The following is a 26,284-nucleotide window of genomic DNA, read 5'->3' on the forward strand; positions in this document are numbered from 1 at the left end:
GAATGTATGTGTATGTTTATGGATGCTGGAGACTGTTGTTACTGTAATAAATTGCTTAAAAGGTCTTGGTGTGGCTAAAGCCCTTCTTATATGGAAACTTAATTATGGCTTTTCCCATCCTGTCATTTTTCGCTCATTTATGACCAGAGGGATGTTACCCAGGTCGGCCTACATTTGGAGGGGAATGGGCTGAAAGGACGAGTAGAGCTGTAATGGGAATTTACCTGCTTATCATGGAGGTGCTTGTTGGAATTATGATTTGTGGGCTAAGATTTAGAAACCTGCCCCCCATAAAATGTAAGAGATGGAGCCTGAAGGGCACGTCAAATCCACTGACTAATCCTGTGATTTTTTGCGGCAAATCACAGAATCTCCCTGGGACTTACTTTTCCTGTCTTTTAAATCCGGGAGGTTCGATAAGAATAAATCTCTAAGAACTCTTCCAAATTTAACCAGCGATCACTAGTTATTATTACAAAGTGTTGGCGGTCGGTATGATATATGGTGCTGCTATAAGCTGTATGTGGCATATACTACACACTATTAGGGGTGCTTCGGGACAGTGACCTAAGAGCATGCTTCTTTGCCTAACGCTTTCCCTTTCCACAGTGTGTTTTAGCCAATGTCATTATCTCACTTGCTTACCATTTTCTAACCCATAAAAAGGAGTACAGTATCTCTTGTTTAACTATTCAGTATTATATTTGTGAGAATCAAATGGAAAACCATGGAGTAAGAAAAGGGATTTTTCCAGAGAGTGAATGTTTAAAACATTGATTAAAACGGCATTTTAACTTGAAAACACTGATAATTTGGTCTCTGGAAGTACGATACCCAAAGTTTCACTGTATAGAGAAACTGGAATTTGGGAAATGAGTGAGTTGTGGGAGTTATTTCGCCCTTTACTTGCAGCTAACTCTCCTAAGAGAATGTTTAATGGTTTATTAAGATGTGTTCCTAATTAAAAAATTTAAAAAAACCTACTTTCTTAAAAATGATGAAATAATGATTGTTGAATTTGTTTTTTTTTCTTATATTTACAGTTCTGTATTATAGTGAATATAAAAAAATGTAGAAATTTGTAAATTTGCTTGTTGTGTAACTTTGTAGTTGTTTTGAGCCCAGTCACTTTTACTGTGATCCCTGTACCCACTCAGAATTTCAAAGAGATGACTCTCTGAACATAAGACTGCCAGAGCTTACTGTGGTGGTGGTCTCATCAGTACTTTTCCTTTGTGACAACCTGTCCTGAGGTCACTGTAGACCTGCCTGGTCCTGGGCTGGGCCACTGTGTTAGAACCCCTTTATTAAGATAAAAAGCATTCAGTTTGATAACTCACAATCCATTTAACTGCAATTTAACTGTGTTAAATTACAACAATTTCAGGGGGAATGATTTATGTATTTGCTTTTTACCTACAACTATGTTGTGACTTTACTCTTCACTGTTATCTGTAGACTGTGTTCTCTGTTCTTAGAAGAGAGGAAAAAACTAGACTCTCCCTTAGAGGTAAAAAAAAGCAGTTCAGCAGTGTTTCCTAACAACACTGGAATCACTGAGGGAGTTTGAATATGGAATTCTGGGTCCCACACTGGGATTTAGGAATAAGAATCGCTGAGGGGTGTGTCCTGGGGATCCAAATTTTTACTGAGCCCTCTGGGTGACTCTTTTGTGTACTGAGCGTGTGAACTACCGTTCCAGGGCTCGAGGCGGTGTCTCCACAGGGGGAAGGGCTGTGCACTGGTGAGAGCTGCATTCTTGACACAGTTCAGCTACCAGCTGTCAGGCGATCTTGGACCCTCACTTTCCTTCTCCGGGCCTCAGTTTCCTCACTTGAAAGATATTCCAGATTGGCTCTCAGGCCCCTTTCAGCACTAATGTTCTGTAACTACGTTACAATGCAGCTAAGGTGTCCTTTATGCACAGCCTCATTTAATTCTTAGTAAAACAACCTATGAATTTTACGTCTTATCAGCTTGAGGCCAAGGTTGACTGACCCTCACTCACCAGCGTGCAGGTGGCCTCATCCTCTCTGTTGTCAGTTGATGTGCTTGTTGAGATGGCAGGTTAATTCCATGATAGTTGGAAATAACATTAGGCATCAAAATTGCACTAAGAAGGTAAATCTGCTGCGAAACAAACAAACCCAATAATTTTCTTTTATAGTGGACAGGAAAGTGATCCACATCTTCCTTGTCAAGTCCTGACTGATGACACACAAATTGGGAGATCCAGAAGTATCAAAAGATATATTCAGTAGAGGTGTCTGAGTGGCTCAGTCAGTTAAACACCCAACTCTTGGTCTCAGCTCAGGTCTTGATCTCAGGGGTGTGAGTTCAAGCCCTGTGTTGGGCTCTGCGCTGGGCATGAAGCCTACTTAAAAACAGAAAGATATATTCAGTATATTGGGATTTGGTGTACATGCATTCTAAAGCTAAATAGTTATGGTTTTTTTGAATGTCCTTTATTTTTGCTCCTTGTGCAGGTAATAATAGTAACACTATTATTATATTTAACAATGGCCATACTTGTGGAGCACACATTATGTGCTGTGTTAAGCACTCTATATTAATCTCATTTAAGCCTCTTAACAGTCCTTCTAGAAGTGAGGTAGGTACTCTTCCTCTCCCCATTTAAAGATGTTGATAGGAAGATTACCACTAGGTAGTACATCCTTCTGTGATGATTGATAACTGAATGCACAGGGCCACACAACATCAATTTACAGCTTCCTTTCTTTGGCACCTGCGGAATATGCTGCTGTACTGGAAGATGCATGTTCCCTCATTGCTCAACACTCCAGATGTAGGAAGACTGTGCTTTTTGGTTGATGGGGCAGGGATAGCCTGGCTTTATTTCCGGTCCTGCCCTTGACTTTGCTAAAACTTCCGTTGGGTAAATAATGTAACATCTTTGTGCCACAGTTACTTTGTGTAAAATGTAATGATGGTAAGAATGCTAGACAACATTTTAGGATTCATGATCACGTGGAAAGTGCTTAGTTTCTAAAATCAAGGAATAATAGGAATACCCAGTGTTACTGAAGATTGATAGAGGGTTGAGGAAAAGCTCATGAAATTGATATTTATATTTCTTAATGCAGTTATTCACCAGTCATTTATTGAACAAATATACTGTCTGTGCACTCTACTGAGCATTATGTTTCAGAGCTCTTAATAAGAAGGGAGCAAAGCTGTTTTCAATTTAAGCCAGTTCATAAGAACTAAAAATATAGAATTAGCATATTTTGTTAAATGGCAAAATATTCAGTGACTGATTACTCACTTTTGTTTTGTAGATCTTGGACAGTCGATATTTTATACAACTACATGTTTGCTACCCTTTCTCAATGATGATATTCTGAGTACTTTGCCCTACACGATGATATCAACGTTAGCTACCTTTCCTCCATTTCTGCACAAGGATATTATTGAATATCTTAGCACATCTTTTCTACCAATGGCTATATGTAAGTTCAATCTTACCTAATACTAGATTCTTTTAACATATTGTACGAATGGAATTTGCTTGCACTGTTTTAGGCTATAGATTTTCAAGATTATAATGAAATCACTTGCTATATACATGTGCTGTGATTTATTTTTTTTTATCTTTTATTTTTTATTTTTTCAACATTTTTTATTTATTTTTTGGGACAGAGAGAGACAGAGCATGAACGGGGGAGGGGCAGAGAGAGAGGGAGACACAGAATCAGAAACAGGCTCCAGGCTCCGAGCCATCAGCCCAGAGCCTGACGCGGGGCTCGAACTCACGGACCGCGAGATCGTGACCTGGCTGAAGTCGGACGCCTAACCGACTGCGCCACCCAGGCGCCCCACATGTGCTGTGATTTAAATTGTCATTTCAGCATGATGATTATGGAGAGAATCAAAGAAATGAATGATGATTATACCTTAGAATTGTTTTACTTGCATAATTTGATCTTATAGAGTAGGAAGAAAACATCAAGGCATAGGCTATTACTGACATAGAAACTATGGTATTTTGTGTAACTTAAGAAAAAAGTATGGAGAAAGTGCTGCCTCAGGTATGGAAATTCTTATCTTTTGCACCTGAAGGCAGAAGGTTGTGATGGGAAGAGCAATAGACAGTGTCAGGACATATAGATCCTAGTTTCAGCTTCACTTGTAAATGTGCTGTGTGGTGTTAGGCATCTCACATGGTTGATGCCTCATCTCCAGAATGATGCTAGCATTAACTTCCCATCACAGGGATGTTGTGATGATAAAGTGAATCAATACGTATGAAAACTCTTTGAAAAAAGGCTCGCAACTCATGTGCAAGTTTGTTATAAATGTGGAGCTGATTTGAATTCTGTTTCACTATGCTCACTGGAGCATAATAGCCTCCAGTTCCATCCACGTAGTTGCAAATGGCAAGATTTCCTTCTTTTTGATTGCCGAGTAATACTCCATTGTATAGATATACCACATTTTCTTTATCCATTCATCCATCAAGGGACATTTGGGCTCTTTCCATACTTTGGCTATTGTTGATAGTGCTGCTATAAACATGGGGGTGCCTGTGTCCCTTCGAAACAGCACATCTGTATCCCGTGGATAAATGCCTAGTAGTGCAATTGCTGGGTCGTAAGGTAGTTCTATTTTTAGTTTTTTGAGGAACCTCCATACTGTTTTCCAGAGTGGCTGCACCAGCTTGCATTCCCACCAACAATGCAAAAGAGATCCTCCTTCTCTGCATCCTCAGCAACATCTGTTGTTGCCTGAGTTGTTAATGTTAGCCATTCTGACAGGGGTGAGGTGGTATCTCATGGTGGTTTTGATTTGTATTTCCCTGATGATGAGTGATGTTGAGCATTTTTTCATGTGTCGGTTGGCCATCTGGATGTCTTCTTTGGAGAAGTGTTGCAGATTAATTCTAATAGGCTTTCCACACATGAGAGCAGAGAGAAAAAGCCAAATTGGGTTGGTTTTTATGATCAGAATCCTTCTAAAGTATTTTGTAAAGAAATGGATTACAGGGGGTGCTTGGGTGGCTCAGTCAATTGAATGTCTTACTCTTGATTTTGGCTCAGGTCGTGATCCCAGGGTCGTGGGATCGAGCCCTGCATTGGGCTCTGGGCTGAGAGTGGCACCTACTTAAGATAATCTCTCTCTCTCTCTCCCTCTGCCCCTCTCCCCTGCTCTTGCATGCTCTCTCTCTCTCTCTCTTAAAAAAAAAAAGAATTAGATTATGAATCAATCTATACTTCAGCGGATAACCTGAAAAGATTGTGGATTTAGGAGCCAAACAGATGTAGATTTAAATCACAACTCTTCTGCCGAACTAGTTGTGTGGCCCTAGGCAAGTTACCTAACCTTTCTGTTTCTTACCTATGTAAGAAGAATAATCATAATAGTTGCCTGGGTGGTTGTGATAACAGAGATGATTCACCTAGAAGTTGGTAAGGTGCTGGCTGGCTCAATGCCAGGTGTTCACTAAGTGTTAGTTTACTGCTCTCCTTCCCTAAACTTTTGTGCCATTAAAATACCTTTATTGGTCACATTCGATTCCTAGTGACCATTTTTCACCATTTTTAATTTTATGTGCTTATCATCTTATTAAAGTGGTTGCTATGTAACAATAGTGGCAAACATAGGTACCTTTAAGCTACATTACTTATTTTATAGTTAAGCTTAATTTTAGCTAGGGAATTATAGTTTCATGTCTTTTTCTTTTAATTTTTTTTTTAATGTTTATTTATTTTTGAGACAGAGAGAGACAGAGCATGAACAGGGGAGGGGAGGAGAGAGAGAGAGACACAGAAGCCGAAACAGGCTCCAGGCTCTGAGCTGTCAGCACAGAGCCCGACGCGAGGCTCTAACTCACAGACCGTGAGATCATGACCTGAGCCAAAGTCGGGCGCTTAACTGACAAAGCCACCCAGGCGCCCCTGTAGTTTCAGGTCTTTTAAGCAAAGAGTCTGTCTTCTGCCTAAATTTTATGGTGATTCAGAAACATTAGCAGACCGATGGTATGGTTCAAGCAATAGATTATTGATCATTCTCTCTCTCTTTTTTTTGTTCTGTGTAACCTGACAAATGCTTGCTTCTCAATACAGTCTTAGAATTGTATAGTTATGTTAACTGTGAAATTTAGGCATAGGAATTCTTATTTATTATTATTATTTTTAAAGAATTACAGGTGAGGAGGAGCATCTTTGTAATAATTAATCTAAATTCACTCTACCCTCCTTCTTAGGAATACGTTAATAATTTAGGGAGAGGCATTGAATATATCAGGCCTCTGAAGTTATGCTTCACTCTGATCAAGCATTGTGATGACTGGCAATTTGTTTCTTCATCCCTGGTTATTAATTTCTACTTAGAAGCACAGCGCCCAAAACATGTCTTAAAGTCACATTAGAATCCTTATTTCTTTAAATGTGTGAGCCTTGGCAACTGAGGGGAACAAAATATTAAGTTGAGTCTACAAAATGTGTATGAATTTCAATACTTATTGGTAGATTAACTTGGTGTTTATTTAAATTGTGAACAAGCTGTTTATGTCTCTGGGGCTCCATTGTGTTTTCAGCTGTAAAGGGGAGTTTTGGAAAACATGTTCCATCTCTAAGGTTATTTCTGGCTTACTCATTCTAGGTTAAATAACATCAATCTTATTTTATGTAAGAGGCACATGTCTTCCTGTAACCCAGTTGTTGATCTAGTTCATTTATCTCTATTGCTCTGGTTTTAGTTTCTTACTTGTGACTTCCATTTATTGTTACCATCCCTGTGGGTTGAGGAGCCTTTAAATCTTTGAAAATAAATGGTAGTAATACCCTTTTTCAAAAAAAGTTTATTTTTTGAGAGAGAGAGAACACATGCACGAGTGGGGGAGGGGCAGAGAGAGAGGAGATAGAGAATCCTCAGCAGGCTCCTGTTGTCAGTGCAGAGCCTGATGTGGGGCCGGAACTCAAGAACCACAAAATCATGACCTGCGCTGAAGTCAAGAGTCGGTTGCTTAACCGACTGAGCCACCCAAGCACCCCAGTAGTAATACCCTTTAAAACCACATTCTATTAAATGATTGAGGTGTTGTTTTTTTGTTTTTTTTTTTAATGTTTTATTTATTTTTGAGACAGAGAGAGACAGAGCATGAGCAGGGGAGGGGCAGAGAGAGAGGGAGACACAGAATCCGAAGCAGGCTTCAGGCTCTGAGCTGTCAGCGCAGAGTCCTATGCGGGGCTGGAACTCATGAACCGCGAGATCATGACCTGAGCCGAAGTCAAACGCTTAACCGACTGAGCCACGCAGGCGCCCCGTTGAGGTGTTTTTTTTGTATTTGTTTCTTTGCAAAGACACAGACCCAAAGAACGAGGGAATCGGGTTCCAGATTAATCACGTGTAAAGGAATTGATGTGAGAATATGTGTCTGTTGCTTGCATCCGTGTCGTTTCTGTCTTTGGAAGTTGTTTCGATGTGTAGAAATTGTGACCGAAATGAGAGAGGAGCATTTAACTTCTTCCAGAATGTTTTCATTTCAGGATGGAGATGTTAGGAGATTAAGGAGGCTGCATTTTCTGAGTATTTGATAAAATCTTCAAGACAAGACAGATTTTATGCCTTTGGTGTGGTGTTCACAAGGTCAAGATGTAAAATGTGGACAGTTTTTCAGGTGTTAAATGTTAGTGTCGTTAAGAACATAGACTATGAAGCGCCAAGCTCTGAAGTGGATCTAATGAAGTATTACGGTTCTTTCCATGTAAGGGCCGTGCGTGTTTGTCAGTTACGCCCTCCCATCATTTTTGTCAATAAATCTAGTACTGTGGCTTTATTTTAAGTCACTCCTTTTGAGATGCTGCAGAGAAAACTGCAATTTATTATAAAAATTTCATCTGACATAATCTTTTCTTTTTAACTCCTTCCACAAATAAGATACACTTCTTTTTATTCCAAATGTGTGCAATAGGCTCTGTTTTTTGTTTTTAAAAATATTAAAGGAGTACTAAGAATTGAAAAAGTCATTAGCATTTCACCATGGAAACCTCTTTTTTTGCAATAAAGGGTCTGTGATTTGTGGACCAACTTGAAATATGGATGTTGGGAAGATGATATGGATATTGGCAAAGAAGAGAAAAGCGGATCCCAAATGAACATTAATTGATATAGGCTGTGTTATTTCAAAGATGACAATAAGACTGAGCGATGATATCGGTGAAAGACCCTTATAGTGTATCTTGGTAGCCTAGACTTAAATTTCCTCAAAAAATCACTTACCCTTAGGAAAAATAAAGGTTCATTTAGATCTTTGCACTTAAAAGCAATTGTGTGGGTTAATTGAGTATCTGGTTCCAGGCCATTAGCCCTGGATCATTTGTCTTCTACTACTATTACAGAGGATGCCTGTGATGCTTCTATGATCCTCCAAAAACCAATAAATATATATATTTAAAAAAAGACAGTCAGAACCCAACACTGCATATTGATGACATTTAAATATTCTTCTAGATATAAAATTTGTTTTATTAACTAATGATTGTTTTTATAAAATAGGTCTTACTATTTTGTAAGAGCTTTATTGTTCAATTTGTGGAAATATGTTGGAATAGAAATCCAGAAGAGCTGAATTGTGTAGTCTTTCGCCGATTGGCAAATCTCTTAACCTCATCAAACTTTAGTTTCCTTGGCTGTAAAATTGTGAATTATCATGATCTCCCCTGCCTGTGCCCATGTTTGTTGTGAAGACCAGAAGATAACATACAGCAATGGCCTTTGAATATTGTGTCATGTTAAACAAATGTATAACAGACCAAATCCACAGTCATGTCAAATCCCATTGCAACTGATTCCAATATACTGTACCAATTCACATGTTGTCCTAAAGTTTTATTATTTTAAACATAGCTTGGGAAAAGGGGCCAGCGTCGGGGGCTTGGGATTTTTCCCCCGCTAGAGTTTGTTGTATAGTAACAATAATGACCAGAATAGGTTTTGATCGCATAGAATCTGACAGAACACCTCTGCATTTTTTTTTTTTTAAAGATTTTATTTTTCTAAAGTAATTGCTACATCCATCATGGGGCTTGAACTTACAGCTCTGAGGTCAAGAGTTGCATGCTCTACTGACTGAGCCAGTCAGGCACTTCACCTCTGCATTGTTGATGGGCACTCTTGTCTATGATTTTCACTGATATAGCAGTCTACAAATATTGTAATGCTGCATGGACTTTTGGGTCATGATGTCGCAGTCTTCCCATTATGTTGAATTGATAGGCCCTTCTGAAGGCATAGGTATCTTATGCTCAAACCCTATCTCATGGAATACAAATACCTGTGATTACACAGAGATGCTTGTTAATTCAGGCAGTGCAGTCTGCCCAAGCACAGGAAATGGTTCTGTCAGATGGCACCAGAATGTGTTTCTTCTTCCCAGATGACTCTCCTACCTTTACCCCTTAAAAAATAATAAGGCTAGTGGGGTTTATTTAAATATATTCCAATTCAGACCACTTCTTATCACCATCTCTCACCTGGACCAGTCCAGTAGTTTCTGAACCAGTCTCCCTGCTTCTACTCCTGGCAATCCTACAGTTGTTCTCTACCAAACAGCCAGAGCCATCCTCCAAACATGTAAATCAGACCATGCCACTTCCTTCATCACTTTCCATTACTCTGACAAATCAAATTTAATGCCCTTCCCTAGCCCACACGGCCCTCTGTGCTCTGGCCACTGCTGACCTTACTGTTTTATTACTGTCTCTTCTATGTTCACTCCATGCTATCCACATTGGCCATTCTGCGGTTTCATAAAGGCACTAAGCTTTCCTGTGTCTCAGTAGCCCTTCTCCCAGATGGTCTTATGATTCTTCCTCACTCTCTTTAGGTCTCAGCTCAAGTGTCTCATCTTTCAACATGCCTTTCCTTACCCTCAAGCTAAATCAGGACGCTCCATCACTTTCTACCTATTCCCTTGCCCTGCTTTACATTTCTTCACAGGTACTTGTTTGCCTTTTCCTCTAGAACAGCTCTGTCTATAGAACTTTCTGCAATGATGGAAATGTTTAAAAAACCTCCATGCTGTCTAGTACACTAGCCACATATGGTAACTGAGTGCTTTAAATGTATCTAGTGAGGGGCGCCTGGGTGGCGCAGTCGGTTAAGCGTCCGACTTCAGCCAGGTCACGATCTCGCGGTCCGTGAGTTCGAGCCCCGCGTCAGGCTCTGGGCTGATGGCTCGGAGCCTGGAGCCTGTTTCCGATTCTGTGTCTCCCTCTCTCTCAGACCCTCCCCCGTTCATGCTCTGTCTCTCTCTGTCTCAAAAATAAATAAACGTTAAAAAAAAAAAAATTAAAAAAAAAAAAAATAAAAATAAAAAAAAAAATAAAAAAAAAAATAAATGTATCTAGTGAGACTGAAGAACTGAATTTTTAATTTAATTGAAGTTTAATTAATTTAAATAGCCACATGTGGCTAGTGGCTACCATATTGGATGGCAGAACTTGACCATTTAAGCTCCATAAGGACAAAGGCTTACCTGTCTTGTTTACAACTGTGTCTCCAGGGGAAGAACAATGCCTGGGACATGGGAGCTATGGGAAGAATACTCTTTGAATTTTTAAATGAATTTTGAGTGAATAAGTCACTAGAACATTAGCTGTGATGTTAAGTGACCTGGGCTATCGTCCTAATAATTAAGTTGGTGATCCCATGCAAATAATCTGATTTCTGTTTATAAAATGGCCTTCCCCATATACTTCATTGTTTTTTGGGTGAGAATCATGTAAGAAAGCTGTATGGGATAGTACATTAGGAACTATAAGATGCAGGAAGAGATTAAGCTCCTATGAGTTATGGCTCATAGAGGAAAGGTTAGAAATGGTTGTTCTGGTGGTGCTGGAGGATCAGGAAATAGGTCTTAAAACTTTTAATTGTATTTCCTGAGCACAATATTACATATAAAATTTTCTTATTTGGATTAATTCTCTTCTTCCTTCCACTGTATGTAGCTTTGGCTTTATACACCCGCACGGGGACAAGCTACACATCTGTTTACATCATGCCTTTTTACCAAGATTCAATAAATGATGTGTGCCTGTGCATGTTTATTAATTAGAATTGTGGTAATTTTATTCAGTCTGTCAGAAGGCTATGCAATTGCAAAGCCCTGTCTGTTTATAGAGGTCCTGGAGCCAATTTCCTAGGGCTTGAACCAGGGGAACACTTTTGGCTTTGTGGTTGACCATACTTGACGGAGAGCACGGTTCTGTAGGGGTAAAAGGGACATGCAAAGGTCACAGAGCCATTTGGGCTAGTCTCCAAATAGACTTCACCTAAATCATCAAGACATTTTGGGCATCTCTCCCAGTTTTAAAGGCCTCCAGGCACAGGGATTCTCAGACTCCCTTAATAGTCATTTTATTTTATTTTTTTTAGAAACATTTATTATTAAAAAGTTTCAGATGAATTTAAACAAAGGTGAAAACACTTGTCCCAGGAGGACCATATATAGATGTGTATACATATATAGATATAGATACAGATATAGATAATTATTTAAACGTATGTAATTATTTTTCTTCGAGTGTGTCAGAGACTAGATTTTCCTGCCACCGCCCTGAACAAAGGGCATCGGGGCATGCACTTCTTGCTCCCACATCTAGACACCTTACTGAGTGCTTTCTTTCTTATTTCCTGTCCCTCTAGTAATGCTTCTCCCACAAGGCTCAAGGGCCCCCTTGATCAGAGTCACATGATGTGCTTATTAAACTTGTACCTTTTCTGCTTCCAAACTGATGGAGTTAAACTCTAGATACGGGCCCCAAAGCTGAATTTTAACAAGCTCCCTGGCTAAATCTGAGAGAAAATGCATCTTGTTCTTTAGTATTTGGCTCAAAGTTCTCTTCCCTTGATTAATCTCATTTGATTAATCAACTTTACCATCTAAGAGCATTGACATGATCTGCATATCTTTGTATAATTATTAGTACCCATTTATATTGCACAGCCAAACTAGTTCATCTACCTGAATATCACCAGCTTGGTGGGGGTAGCAGCATCCCAGCTGTGAATGATTAATAAAAGCAAATTCGGGTAAATAGAACATAATGATAGATCCCTTTTCTTTATTTGTTTGCTTATGTCTGTAAAGCTGTTGTAAACCATCCATTGTGGTGCTCAAAGTCTTTCTTTTACTTAAAGAAAAGAATAGAATCATGTTAAAAATTTCTGTTTTCTCTATTACATGACAAATCTTGTAGTGTTTTAATGGTTCTTTTATCCATGTGTATGCTTATAAGTTGCCTTATTCTTAATGGATGGAGTTGAGATACTATTGCCACGTACTGCACTTTAATGTAAAATATAATAAAAATAAAATAAAGCAGATTTGTGGGTCAACTGATTTTTTTGTTGTTGCCCACATTAGTGGTTTTCTCTATTGTGTGGAGGAAACTGAGGGTTGACTGAGGGTGTCATACTCACTCTACACCGTTCTGCTCACGCTTTCTTGATGATCTGCCACAAACCTGACTATAAGGAGAGATTCCTCCTACTTCTGCAATTATCCCTGAGAAGAGGAATTCATTTTATGTTTCAGTGCTTTTAAAGTTTCTTCTATGTGAGCCCTCTCTCAATTACTGGTTAGAATAATAAAGTACTCTTTGGAGACCGCAGCTCTGTGGAGTGTTCTTCCGAATGACCTCCATCAGTGCTAAAAAGGAGAGAGAAAGAAATGTAATATGGTGTTGGATGCCTCGTGAACAAGCCACTTAAAGATGTCTTAAAAGCATTATGTAAGTGATTATCATGTGGAGACCATGGAGACACAGCTACAAGATGAATTTTGAAGAAACCAGCTTGCTTTGTGACTGAATACTTGTGGCACAGGTTAAAATGTTCAGTGACAGTGTTATTCACAGATTCGAAAAATGCATTCTTTCCAACAACTCAGTTGGATGTGAAGATGGTAAGCTCTGGAAAAGTAAAAAAAGTGGTTCTCATGGTGATGAAGATGCTGCTGCTGAGTTACATGTAAAGGTTTGAATAAAATTGTTAAGTGATATGTGAGAGCTGAAAATAATTTTTCAATCAATAGACAATTTTTTTAATAATACCTGATTTGAAACTTGTGTAACTGAATTAATAAGGTCCCTATTTTAAGTGGACTATTACTTCATTTGCATCTCTGAAAGGTGATACATTCAAGTTGAGTTCAAAATAAATAAACCTTTTATTTTTACTTTTATTGAGATAACCTTCAATATGCCTTTATATTTGGGCACATGAGGATCTTGTTTTTTCTTTCTTTTCCACCTAGATGTAAACATCTCGGGAGCAGAGATTGCATCTAAGTATATTTCTGATAAAGCCATGACATCACGCTCTGGCACTCTTTCTTCTCCTTGGAGATTCTTACCAAATGTGTGCTATTGATGATGACAGATGTAATATTTGTATGCTAGGACAGAATTTGTGCTTTTATTTGTGCAGAACATCCACTGAATTGGTTCAGACTTTTAAACAAAGTTTCCTCTCAGCTATCATGCTGTATGACAAGAAGTATACATACAGACTAATTGTGTCTAATCAAAAGATTTTTTGTTTCAGTGGGTTCCTCAAGAAGAGAAGGCGTTCCTGCCCATGTTAATCTGTCTGCATCATCCATGCTAATGATTGCAATGCAATACACATCCAACCCAGGTAAGTGGCCTTTTGAATGGCTTGACTAATTTCAGAAACAGTTGTTAAACAAGATATGAAATAAGTAAGCTAGAAATTCTCATGTGGGAAGAGATTTTCTTTGTGGATAGACAACTGGGGATGTGTTACAAGACAGATTTTCGGGTTGAAATAAATTCACCTTGCCTGTTGCTATTAGCCGTAATCTTGCTGGCTGGTCATATTTTTTGAATGTTTGGGGCAATTTTAGAACACTGACTAGAAATTGAATGTAAGTATATAGGAATAAGTTAAATTAGAAATGTAAAAAATCATTTGCAATTCTAATGACTGAAGATAATTACTGTTAATACTTTGTGAATTTGCTACTCCAGTGCCACACGAGTATCCTTGAACATGAATTTTTTACTACATTTCCAATTATTTCCTTAGAACAAATTCATAAAAGAGGGATTAATAAGTTAAGGGACTTGAAACAATTTCAGTAGTCTCACTAACTACATAGGAGAGTACAGTAACCTGTCATTGAGTATTATCAAAGTTTGTATTCTGTCAGACAGATGAAGAAGAATATCTTGTTTTGACTTGTATTTCTTCTCTTATGACTCATGTTGGACTGGTGTCGTTTCCATTCATCTGTATAATTTGCTTTTCATTCATCAGTATAATTGCATATGAACTTTGGGAAACTGACCTGAAAAAGGGGCTGACTGTTGGCATCACATGCTATGATATGAACTCAATTTTAATTTTCATGTATTGTTTATATAGAAAGTGAACAAATTTGGTGGCACTGTTTTCAATCTTCTGCTTAATTACATAATAAATAATAATTACATTTTTGACGCAGGATGGGGAAAAAGTGTTTTATTTTATTTTTTAATTTATTGTTTATTTTAAAAAGCGTTTAAACAATTTTTTTAATGTTTATTTATTTTTGAGAAAAAGAGAGAACAGAGCATGAGCAAGGGAGGGGCAGAGAGAGGGAGACACAGAATTCAAAGCAGGCTCCAGACTCTGAGCTGTCAGCACAGAGCCTGACACGGGGCTCGAACTCACAAACTGTGAGATCATGACCTGAGCCGAAGTCGGAGGCTCAACTGACTGAGCCACCCAGGTGCCCCTAAAAGTGTTTTTTTTTTTTTTTAAATGTTTATTTACTTTTGAGAGAGAAAGAGAGAGATAGATAGATAGAGAGAGAGAGAGAGAGAGAGAGAGAGAAAGTGAGGTGGGGCAGAGAGAGGGAGACACTGAATCTGAAGCAGGCTCCAGGCTCTGAGCTGTCAGCACAGAGCCCGACATTGGGCTAGAACTCACAAACTGTGAGCTTATGACCTGAGCTGAAGTCAGATGCTTAACAAACTGAGCCACCCAGGTGCCCCAAAGTGTTTTATTTTGAAACCTTAATGCTTCTTCATTTGGAGTGTTACCCTTTAAATATGAAATGGCTTGTGATTATTATATGAGTAATTAAAATGTATAGTTTTTTGGAAGTTCTATCTCCTATCTCACTCTGGCTTGGAGGGCCCTCAAAATGTCATTTGTATTTATTATATATTATTTTTTGAAAACACCCTTCATTTGGAGGGTGTAAGTTGAAATCTCATCCTGAGGCTTTGATCCTAATTTCTAAGTTGGGAGACAGTAGAGTAGGGGCCCTAAAATTATGAGGTTAGAGGTTTGCGGGTCATATCTGAGCTCACCAGCAAATTGCCAGTTAGTGTTAACCTTGAGCAAGTTTTTTAACCTCCCTAAGATCAAGTTTCCTCATTTCTAAAACAGGAATAGTAATTTCTGCAATGCCTTAAAATGTTGTGAGCATTTAATGAGTTAAGTATATGTAAAATGCTTACGTAGCATAGTGACAGACACCTTGTAAATGCTCAATAAAGAGCGATGCAAGTTGCTGCAATCTGCCATTTTCTTCTCGGAGTTGAGCGTTTCACTGGAAAACCACTGTGATCAGGCTGCGTTACTTCTGTTATTCCCAAATCTGTATCTTGATCTGTTCATGGGGAATGTTTATAGCCAGCTTTTCCATGCTAAAAATTACACTTGGGACTCAAAACTAGTCTTAAGTTGTGGGAAACTGTTAAGAGTGAGGCGATATCCACCAGCGGGCTCTCAGGGACCAAGTGGTAGGGCGTCATTTTGTCATTTGAATTTTTATTGGGGAAGACAGCAAGTGGCAGTTTGGTCCTTGTAGCCCATTGTATATCAAGGATGAAGCGTAGACCTGCTCAACTGGTTGATTCCTTTGTTCACTGCTCTGAGCTAGACATTGTGAAAACCACCCAGAAATACAAGGTATGGTGCTTGCTGTAGACCTTAGGTCTAATTGGAAATATTAGGCATATTCACATAAATCATTAATTTACAATGTAAAGTAGAATGTAGAAAGTACAAAATGTGTACTATAGATAGTATTAATTCATCAGAGGGAGTGAACTCTATGGATTGGAATGATCAGGAAAGGCTTTGGGCCACTTGAGCAAAGTGTGGGTCTTAAAATATGGATAAAGTTTTGATTGAGAGGGTAAGTGGGACAATCTGGGAGGGCAAGCAGTTTAAACACAGGGACTCTCCAGGTGTGTTCATGGGACAGTCAGTGGACTACTGTGAACTGGGTTCATGTGACAGCCATATGGAGAAAGAGAAAGTGGTCTGGAACAGCTGTACTTGTGAACTCATTGATGCCTTAATGACAACATTCCAATTCTAGAGGGCTATTTATATTTTCAGTAAATAGTCACTGAATATCTAGTCCGTGCCAGACACTGGAGACACCATGGTTAGCAAAACAGAACTGACCTCTGCCCCTGCCTCATGGAGCTTATATGGTAGTGGTGGGAGAAGACATTAATTAAGTAATTTTAAAAGCAAATATAAAGTTTCAGCGGTGATAAGCACTTTGAAAGATGCACTTTGTACTATGAGACTCTATGAGAGGGGATTTTTCTTTTTTTTAATATTTATTCTTGAGAAAGATAGGGAGAGAGAGACAGAGCACGAGTGAGGGAGGGGCAGAGAGAGAGGGAGACACAGAATCCCAAACAGGCTCCAGGCTCTGAGCTGTCAGCACAGAGCCCAATGCGGGGCTCGAACCCAGGAACCATGAGATCATGACCTGAGCCGAAGTCAGATGCTTAACCGACTGAGCCACCCACCCAGGCGCTCTGGGGTTTTTCTTTTCATGAAGATGTCAGAGAGGGCTTCTCTGGGGAAGTAACTTTTGGTCTGAGGACTGAAGGATGCGTAGGATTCACAAGGCCTACAAGGGGTAAGGGGTTCAAATAGAAGAGTCTCATGTGTCAGAAGGGAGCCTGGTAAGCAGGTGGGCTGAGAGATTGGTACAGCTGGAGCTCAGTGTAAGGGCTGCCTTATGGCAGGTAATATCGTGGACACATATGGGCCAGAACATGCAGCATATGTGGGCTCTGCTTGGGGTCCTGTGTTTATCCTGAGTCTAATATGAAGGCTCTGGAGGACTTTGGGTAGTTGTACTTGTGTCACCCTGACTGCAGTTGAGAGTAGATTTTAAACTGAATCAGGGTAGCTCAGTCAGTTAAGTGTCTGGCCTCAGCTCAGGTCATGCTCTCATGTTCTGTGGGTTTGAGCCCTGTGTCAAGCTCTGCACTGACAGCTCAGACCCTGGAGCCTGCTTCGGATTCTCTCTCTCTCTCTCTCTCTCTCTCTCTGCCCCTCCCCAGGTTGTGCTCTCTCTCTCTCTCAATAATAAATAAATAAATAAATAAATAAATAAATAAATAAATAAAAGAAAAAGGAACCAGAGTGGATGTAGATTGACTCTTGAGGAGCCCTTGCGTTTGTTTTGGCATGTAAAAGTCAGGGGCAGTTGAGACCAAGAAAAGTAGTATTTAAAAAGTAAAATTGATAGGAGTTGGTGACATATTAGATATAGTGAATTTTTGGCTTGCATAACTGAATGCATGGTGGTTCTATTCATTGAGAAAGGAGACACTAGAAGACGAAAACCAAGCTTCTGAGGGAAGCTAATGAGATCTGTTTTGGACATGTTGTGTTCAAGGTGTCTTTGAGATGTTGAAGAGGAGATGGTATATCTTGGACTAATACAATGTTAAATGTCAATTATATCTCAATAAAACTGGAAAAAAACCTCATGCATAATCTCAGTAATAATTCCATATGACCAAAACACAACACTGCAAATAAATCAGCTTCCTCAAAAAAAAAAAAAAAAAAAAAAAAAAAAGAGGCATGAGAATGCAAACTGGTGCAACCACTCTGGAAAACAGTATGGAGGTTCCTCAAAAACTAAAAACAGAACTACCCCACGACCCAGCAATTGCACTACTAGGCATTTATCCACAGGATACAGGTGTGCTGTTTCGAAGGGACACAGGCACCCCCAAGTTTATAGCAGTACTATCAACAATAGTCAAAGTATGGAAAGAGCCCAAATGTCCATCGATGGATGAATGGATAAAGAAGATGTGGTATATCCATACAATGGAGTATTACTTGGCAATCAAAAAGAAGGAAATCTTGCCATTTGCAACTACATGGATGGAACTGGAGGCTATTATGCTAAGTGAAATTAGTCAGAGAAAGACAAAAATCATATGACTTCACTCATATGAGGACTTTAAGAGACAAAACAGATGAACATAAAGGAAGGGAAACAAAAATAATATAAAAACAGGGAGGGGGACAAAACAGAAGAGACTCATAAAGATGGAGAACAAACTGAGGGTTACTGGAGGGGTTGTGGGAGGGGGGATGGGCTAAATGGGTAAGGGGCACTAAGGAATCTACTCCTGAAATCACCGTTGCACTAGATGCTAACTAATTTGGATGTAAATTTTAAAAAATAAAAAATGAAACAAGTTTTTAAAAAAGTTAGTAATCACATAATTAACATAAAAAATTGAATATATTATTATAAAATTAAGATCAAAATTTTCAATTGTTTTAATGTATAAGGATATATATAAGGATATATAAATTACCATTTAAAATGTGAATTTCTTTTAAAACTTTTTTTTAACATTTATTTATTTTTGAGACAGAGAGAGACAAAGCATGAACGGGGGAGGGGCAGGGAGAGAGGGAGACACAGAATCTGAAACAGGCCCCGGGCTCTGAGCTGTCAGCACAGAGCCTGACGCGGGGCTCGAACTCACGGACTGCGAGATCATGACCCTAGGTGAAGTCGGACGCTCAACCGACTGAGCCACCCAGACGCCCCTAAAATGTGAATTTTTAAGATACTTTGAGCAGAACTCTTTTATAGGTCCTAATATATTGACAAATCAATAAATATTCCAAATATGTCAAAAAAAAAAAAGAGGCAGTGGTAATTAGGAAGTTGAATTATGAGTCTGGAACTCCGTACAGAGCTCTGGGCTAGAGGTAATGAACCTTGAACCTACACATAAATGTTCAATGACCTTTATTGAATTGCATATAGATGGTAACTGAAGTTGTATATGAGTGTGAGATTGCTTAGGGGAGAGGAGAGCATAGAATGAAAAGTGGAGTGGGCTTATGATTGGGCTTTCAAGGACTCCAATAGATAAAGATCTAGTAGAAGAGGATGAACTTGTCAAGGAGGCAGAGAGGCTGTATCTGTTAGGATGTGTTTTGAACTACAAGAACGTTTGTTGTTTATTTGTTTACTTAGTAGGAAATCTTACAGACAGCGCCACAGTATCAGGGGACTGAGATGGCGTCTTTGTGTTTCTCTTGGACTTCTCATATTTGCAAGATGGCTGTCACAGTGGGACTTGTTATATTCTTGAATAATCACATCCACAAACAGGTAACAGGATCAGTCAGGGTAATTAGAGAAAGGTCTCCTGTTGTCCCTCTTTCATCACAGAGGAAAAATATTTCAGAAGCCCCCAGTGGATTCTCTCTTAGGTCTAACTTGCCAGGGCTGAGTCACATGGCCATCTCTAGCTGCAGGGGCTCTGGGAATGTGTCTTGCTTTGTAGTCTGTGCATTGGGAGATACACGAGGAAGAAAGGGTTGTTGATAGTGTTTGAGTAGCAACAGTAGTGTCAGCTACAGGTAATAAAAGAGGGTTAGTCATGAAATCAAGAGAAGAGAGGTTTTTATTTTTTTAATTTTTTTAAATGTTTATTTTTGAGAGACAGCATGAACAGGGGAGGGCCAGAGAGAGAGGGGGACAGAGGATCTCAAGCTGGCTCCACCCTGACAGCAGAGAGCCTGATGCAGGGCTCGAACGCACTAATCGTGAGATCATGACCTGAGATGAGTCGTATACTCAATGGATTGGGCTCAACCTTCCCAGGTGCCCTGGGAAGAGAGTATTTTGAAAAGGAGACAGCCGTCAGCACTACTGAGTGCTTCTGAAGGTCAAATAAGAGGCAGATTGAAGTATGTCCATTGAATTCAATGACACAGAGGTCACTGGTGACCAAAGTGGAACCTGGTTCAGTGCTGTGATAGGGTTGGACGACAGCTTCAGGAATATGCAAAACAGGTGTCTAACTAGGTGACAAGTAAACATAGGCAAATCAAAGAAGCTTGCTGTTGCATAGCTTCTAAGAATTCCTCAACAAGGTGAAATTGGTGACTGAATGATAAAAGACTCCCATTCTAATCTATCATTCTGTTACTTGCTATTTGTTTAACCTTGGGCAAGATAGGAAACTAAGCCTGTTTCCTAATTGCAACATGGTGGTTATGAGATAATATGTATAAGACTTCTAAAACAATACCCAGCACATAATGAACCCTCAATAAATATGAGGCTTTAAATAAAAAAACGTTGAAAAAAAAAATTAAAAAAAAAAAAAAAAAAAATAAATATGAGGCTTTATTACAATCCTATTGGGCAGTTTTTTATCCTATGTAGTTCTTGATCTCATTGATATGTTTATATTATATGATTATTGTTGCTAGGGATTTTCCTTAATATTTCTTTTGTTAATAAGAGGAAGGATCTCAGTCAAAAGCTTGATAAAGTCAAGGGCTTACATGATTTTTGAAATGTATGAATACTATAAGGACATAAGTAATTTTTTATTTTATTAAAATTTTTTGTTATTAAAAAATTTATTATGGAGGTATAGCTGACATACAATTATATTAGTTTCAGGTGTACAACATAGTGATTCAACAATTCTGTACATTACTCAGTGTTCACTGTGATAAATGTGGTAACCATCTGTCACCATACAATATTATTACAATATTGTTGACTGTATTCCCTCTGCTGTACTTTTCATCTCTATGACTTATTTATTTTATAACGAAGATTCTGCCTCTTAATCCCCTTCACCTATTTTGCCCATCCTTCACTCTTCTTCCCTCTGGCACCCATCAGTTTGTTCTCTGTATTTATGAGTCTGTTTCTGTTTGTTTGTTTTGATTTTTAGGTTCCACATATAAGTGAAATCATATGGTATTTGTCTTTCCTTGTCTGACTTATTTCACTTAGTGTAATATTCTCTGGTTCTGTCCGTGTTTTCACAAATGACAAGATTACATTCTTTTTTATGGCTGAGTAATATTCCATTGTATATATTATATCCACATCTTTATCCATTCAGCTATTGATGGACATTTAGGTTGCTGCCGTATCTTGGCTTTTGTAAATACTGTTGCAATAAACATAGGGTTACATGTATCTTTTCAAATTAGTGTATTTGTTTTCTTTGGGTAAATACCCAGTAGTGGAACTACTGAATCATATGGTATTTTTCTGTTTTATTTTATTTTATTTTTTATTTTTTAAAATTTACATCCAAATTATTTAGCATATAGTGCAACAAGGATTTTAGGAGTAGATTCCTTAGCGCCCCTTACCCATTTAGCCCATCCCCCCTCCCACAACCCCTCCAGTGGTGTTTTTCTATTTTTAATTTTTTGAGAACATCCATATTGTTTTCCACAAGAGTTGTACCAATTTACATTCCCATTAATGGTGCACAAAGGTTCCCTTTCCTCCATGTCCTTGCCAATACTTGTTATTACTTGTCTTTGTGATGCTAGCAATTCTAACCGGTGTGAGGGTTAGCTCTTTGGGGTTTTGATTTGCATTTCTCTGATAATGAGTGATGTTGAGCATCTTTCCATGTGTCTGTTGGCTATCTGTGTGTCTGTTCAGGTCCTCTGCCCATATTTTAATAAAATTATTTGTTTTTTTGGTGTTGAATTGTGTGAATTCTTTTTATGTTTTGAGTATTAGCCCCTTATCAGACATATTACTTGCAAATATCTTCTCCCATTTAGTAGGTCGCCTTTTTGTTTTGTTGATGGTTTCCTTTAATGTGCAAAAGCTTTTTATTTTGGTGTAGGCCCATTTGTTAATTTTTGCTTTTGTTGTCCTTGCCTAAGGAGACAGATCCATAAATATGTTGCTAATAAGGCTGACGTCCAAGAGTTTACTGCCTATGTTTTCTTTTAGGAGTTTTATGGTTTTAGGTCTCACATTTATGTCTTTAATCCATTTTGAGTTTATTCTTATTTAATTTTAAAAATTTTTTAATGTTTATTTATTTTTGAGAGAGAGAGAGACAGTGTGAGCCAAGAAGGGGCAGAGAGAGAGGGAGACACAGAATCTGAAGCAGGCTCCAGGCTCTAGCTGTCAGCACAGAGCCCGATGCAGGGCTCGAACCCACGAACCGTGAGGTCATGACCTGAGCCGGAGTCTGGCGCTTAACCAACTGAGCCACCCAGGTGCCCCCATTTTGAGTTTATTCTTTTTTAAAAAAATACTTATTTGTATATTTTGAGAGAGAGAGAGCGGGCACACATGCGTGCACATGTGCACTCGTGCACACGCACACACACACACACACACACACACACACACACACACATACACACACACGAGTTGGGGAGGGGCAGAGAAAGAGGGAGAGAGAATCCTAAGCAGGCTCCTGATGGGGGGCTCGATCCCAGGAACCATGAGATCATGACCTGAGCTGAAATCAAAAGTTGGGTGCTCAACCAACTGAGTCACCCAGGCTCCACCATTTTGAGTTTATTCTTATGTATCTGTAAGATAGTAATCCAATTTTATTCTTTTGGAAATAAGTAACTTCTAATTTAATGATTAGAGTGTAAAGTCATACTAATATATTTTATTATATCTCAAAGGATATTTTATCTAGTATTTACAATTCATGCTCAAATTATATTTTCTTCCTCACAGTGTATCATTGTCAATTATTGGAATGCCTCATGAAATATAAGCAAGAAGTCTGGAAAGTAAGTTTTGGGCCAAATTTAACTCATTGCCACAAACTTAATTTATATAATATAGTAAAAATTGTTTGCAAAACAAAGGTCAAATTTATTGGTGTCTTATTATTTTGGTGTGGCAGAACTTGGAGTTCTTTCCTCCCTGGTTAACTTACTATTTAAAGCAGAAATGTTACTTGACTAACACAGTAGCCTGACAGAAAAAGTAATTGAGTATCTCTTATTCTTATAATTTAGCAAATACTATATTACATGACAATTTTATTTAATTCGAAATGGTGCTCAAGAACCTGTCTTCTTTCAAATAGGAGATGTGAATTGTTATGAAATATGTTTTAGAAAACTATTTTTAAAATGCAGTGTTTGGCAAACTGGTTTATGCTATTCTAAAATCTTTCTTTAACGTTATCCTGGATAGAGAAGAATTTGTTAAAAGACAGTGTAGTTTTGCCCATTACCTGGAGGGCGAATTAGGGAGGGCTTATTTACAGAACCAATAAATGAATAATAAAAAATAATGTTTTAATGTGATCTCATCTGAGAAACAGACGTAGGTAATGAGATGTCAGGGAAATTAACCACCCAACCCTTCCATTGGAATTTTAACTGCTTTGGTAATATTAAGTGAGCTGTTTGTATTTTTATTTGATGATGCTGAGTCAAAATATGCTTCCTCTTTCCTTTAGGATCTTTTGTACGTGATTGCCTATGGGCCTTCACAAGTGAAACCTCCGGCTGTACAGATGTTGTTCCATTACTGGCCCAATTTAAAACCTCCTGGGGCAATAAGTGAATACAGGGGCTTGCAGTACACAGGTAAGATGAGAATAAGCCCTGGGATGCCCCATTTTAATTCTCTTCGGCCACATTTGCCTCACCTACTTATTATTTGTTTTAGTCTTGCTGGATTATATTTATGTGCCTTGAGACATTGTCATAAACCCTTTCTGAAACTAGGTGTTATAAAATCAATTAATGAAAGTCAATTTCAAGAGCATTTATGACATTGCAGCAAATAGCCTAAGTCTTAGTCTCATTCGCTGTACACCTGGCATGGGTGTTAACTATCGCTAAGCTGAATCAAAGGTGTGAGTAGTGAGTATTGCCGCTGGTTTGCCCACCATTTAGCAAAACCTCAGCTGGCTAATTCTGCTTGGAGAAGACTTGCACGTTTGAAGATAGCTTTTATTCAAGTTATTGTGAGATTGTACACTGATCCTCTGAGAATCTCCTTCTTTCTTGGTATTACTTGTCTTTCCCATGATGATTTGAGGTGATTCAAAGGGGATTTAACTTAATTCAGGTGTCTGATTTATGTTCCTGATGAAAGCCAAGTGTTAAGAGATGTTAACACCTGTTTTTTGGGCTTTGATGGTCTCTGGTGGGCTTATTCTGAATTCAGAAAAAATAATATTGGCTTTAGTGGTAGTAATAATATTAATTAAAACAATGAAGGTAAATAGTACCTTTTTAAAAAATGGAAATTGGTATCATTGGTATTTTAAATCATGGATAGTAGAGAATATTTAAATATTGTTAAGTGGATAATTTGAATATAAAAAAAGGAAAAAATTTGGAAGCACTAATAAAATACATGAAATGGCTGGAATATTCAACTTCTCAATATATCCCTGCAATAAGCATGACGTGATGTATGAATGGGGAACCAGTATCAAATGAAATTTATTTGATAAATATTTGAAGAGTAACTATTATGTGCCAGGCACTGTTTGCTGATGCCGTAAGAACCGATTCAGAACCAGACCCCATGGAGCTTAATGCAGTCTGGATATGGAAACTGATTCACTTCTTCAACAAATGTTTATAGGGTGTCGACAGGTGTTATTCTAGGCACCGAGTGGTAAAGTGATGAAAACAGACTAAAATCACTGTGTGTGGACATTTCAGTTTTCCGGGGAAGACCAGGAAACTGCTTTACAGTGTAATAGGGGCTAAGGCAGAACAAATACAAAGAGCTATGGGAATATGCAGCAGGGGCCTCTGACCTCACCCTGAGGGTGAGCAAGTTTGGGGAGGGTTAAATTGTCATGTGTCATGTGTCACTCGCATGTAAGCTGACACCTGAAAGATATGCACACTCTAGATGTCAAAGGGAGAAGGGATCATGAGTGGATAAAATGCAAATTTGAGGCAGGAGGAACACATGGGTTCAGACTTAGAGGCCGGAGATAGCATGATCCTATTTAGGAACCAGAAAGGGTTATGTGCAGCCAGACAATGGAGTGACAGGAGGAGAGCAGCTAGACATAAGCAGAAAGGCTGGCAAGGCCTGTGAGGGAGTTGGGATTTTATCCTAACAGCAAAAGGAAACCACTGACAGGTTTTAAACGGAGAAGCCGCATGATGAGATTCGCCTGTTCAGAGCATCCCAGAAGCCTGGCAGGCTGACAGCAGCTTCCGTTTACCCCTGTGACCCTACCTGCTAGGAAGAGCCAGTCAACCATGTCTCCCCAGAATAGCTCAGTCTGTGTCTACTGAGATCAGAGCTACTCTTTCATCTTTTCTTGGCCGATCTGAACAAGATGCCTGTGTCTACCGGCATCCATTCTTCAGTCCATTGCTGTGATTGTACTTCCGTCCACCTTCATTCTTTCAAGTGTGTCATTGTGTGCCTGCTACCTGCCAGGCACTGTCCAAGGCCCTGGGGTAGTGACTCTCTTGGAACCCCCATCCTAGTTGACCATGGCATTCTATGCAGGAAACAAGAGATCATGGGAAAAAAATGAATCATTTCTGCTCCATGTATTACTATTGATCTAGCAATGGCTGTTTGTCAGACATTGTTCTAGCTGCTTCTGTCTCACTTAATACTTTCACCTTATCCTGACTGAACACAGTTATGGACCAGCATTATATTGGGTTTTACAGACATTTTCTCAATTAATCCTCACAAAAATCTTGGGATGTAGGTTTTCTTATTTAAACATTATAGGTGACAAATGGGACACAGAGTTTGAGTAACATCCCTAAATTCACACAGAGAATAAGGGAGCACAGCTTGAATCTGGACTTACATTATGTTCATTGAAAACCCACATTTTTCTGTTCTAACAGTGTGACATCACTTCTTTGAATTCAGTTCTTTAATTAAACTTTAGCAGGAGCATTAGAAATTTTCTATAACAGGGGCGCCTGGGTGGTTCAGTCGGTTGAGTGTCCTACTTCAGCTCAGGTCATGATCTCGTGGTTTGTGAGTTCGAGCCCCGCATGTGTGCTGACAGCTCAGAGCCTGGAGCCTGCTTCTGATTCTGTGTCTCCCTCTCCCCCTGCTCATGCTCTGTCTCTCTCTGTCTCTCAATAATAAATAAACATTAAAAAATCTTTTTTAAATAAAAAAAAGAAATTTTCTACAACATCTGTCACAATGAAAGATGCACTGATGGGTATCATCAGTATTTAGTTG

General features: G+C 38.8%; 1 protein-coding gene across 22 annotated transcripts in view; it reads left to right on the forward strand.

Annotated features, from left to right (window-relative positions):
- The window catches only part of UNC79 (unc-79 homolog, NALCN channel complex subunit), a 270,421-nt gene that overhangs the window by 50,857 nt on the left and 193,280 nt on the right, over positions 1 to 26,284 (forward strand). For 21 of the 22 annotated variants that reach the window (XM_058740150.1, XM_058740144.1, XM_058740139.1 and 18 more), the window contains 4 exons: positions 3,300 to 3,470; positions 13,570 to 13,662; positions 22,811 to 22,866; positions 23,547 to 23,676. The exons of the other annotated variant lie outside the window; for it this stretch is intronic. In XM_058740150.1, coding sequence (XP_058596133.1) covers positions 3,300 to 3,470; positions 13,570 to 13,662; positions 22,811 to 22,866; positions 23,547 to 23,676 — 450 coding nt within the window. The remainder of the gene's footprint in view (positions 1 to 3,299; positions 3,471 to 13,569; positions 13,663 to 22,810; positions 22,867 to 23,546; positions 23,677 to 26,284) is intronic. 22 annotated transcript variants of the gene reach the window in all.

This window comes from Neofelis nebulosa, chromosome 7 (assembly GCF_028018385.1).
Source record: "Neofelis nebulosa isolate mNeoNeb1 chromosome 7, mNeoNeb1.pri, whole genome shotgun sequence".
NCBI lineage: Eukaryota > Metazoa > Chordata > Mammalia > Carnivora > Felidae > Neofelis > Neofelis nebulosa.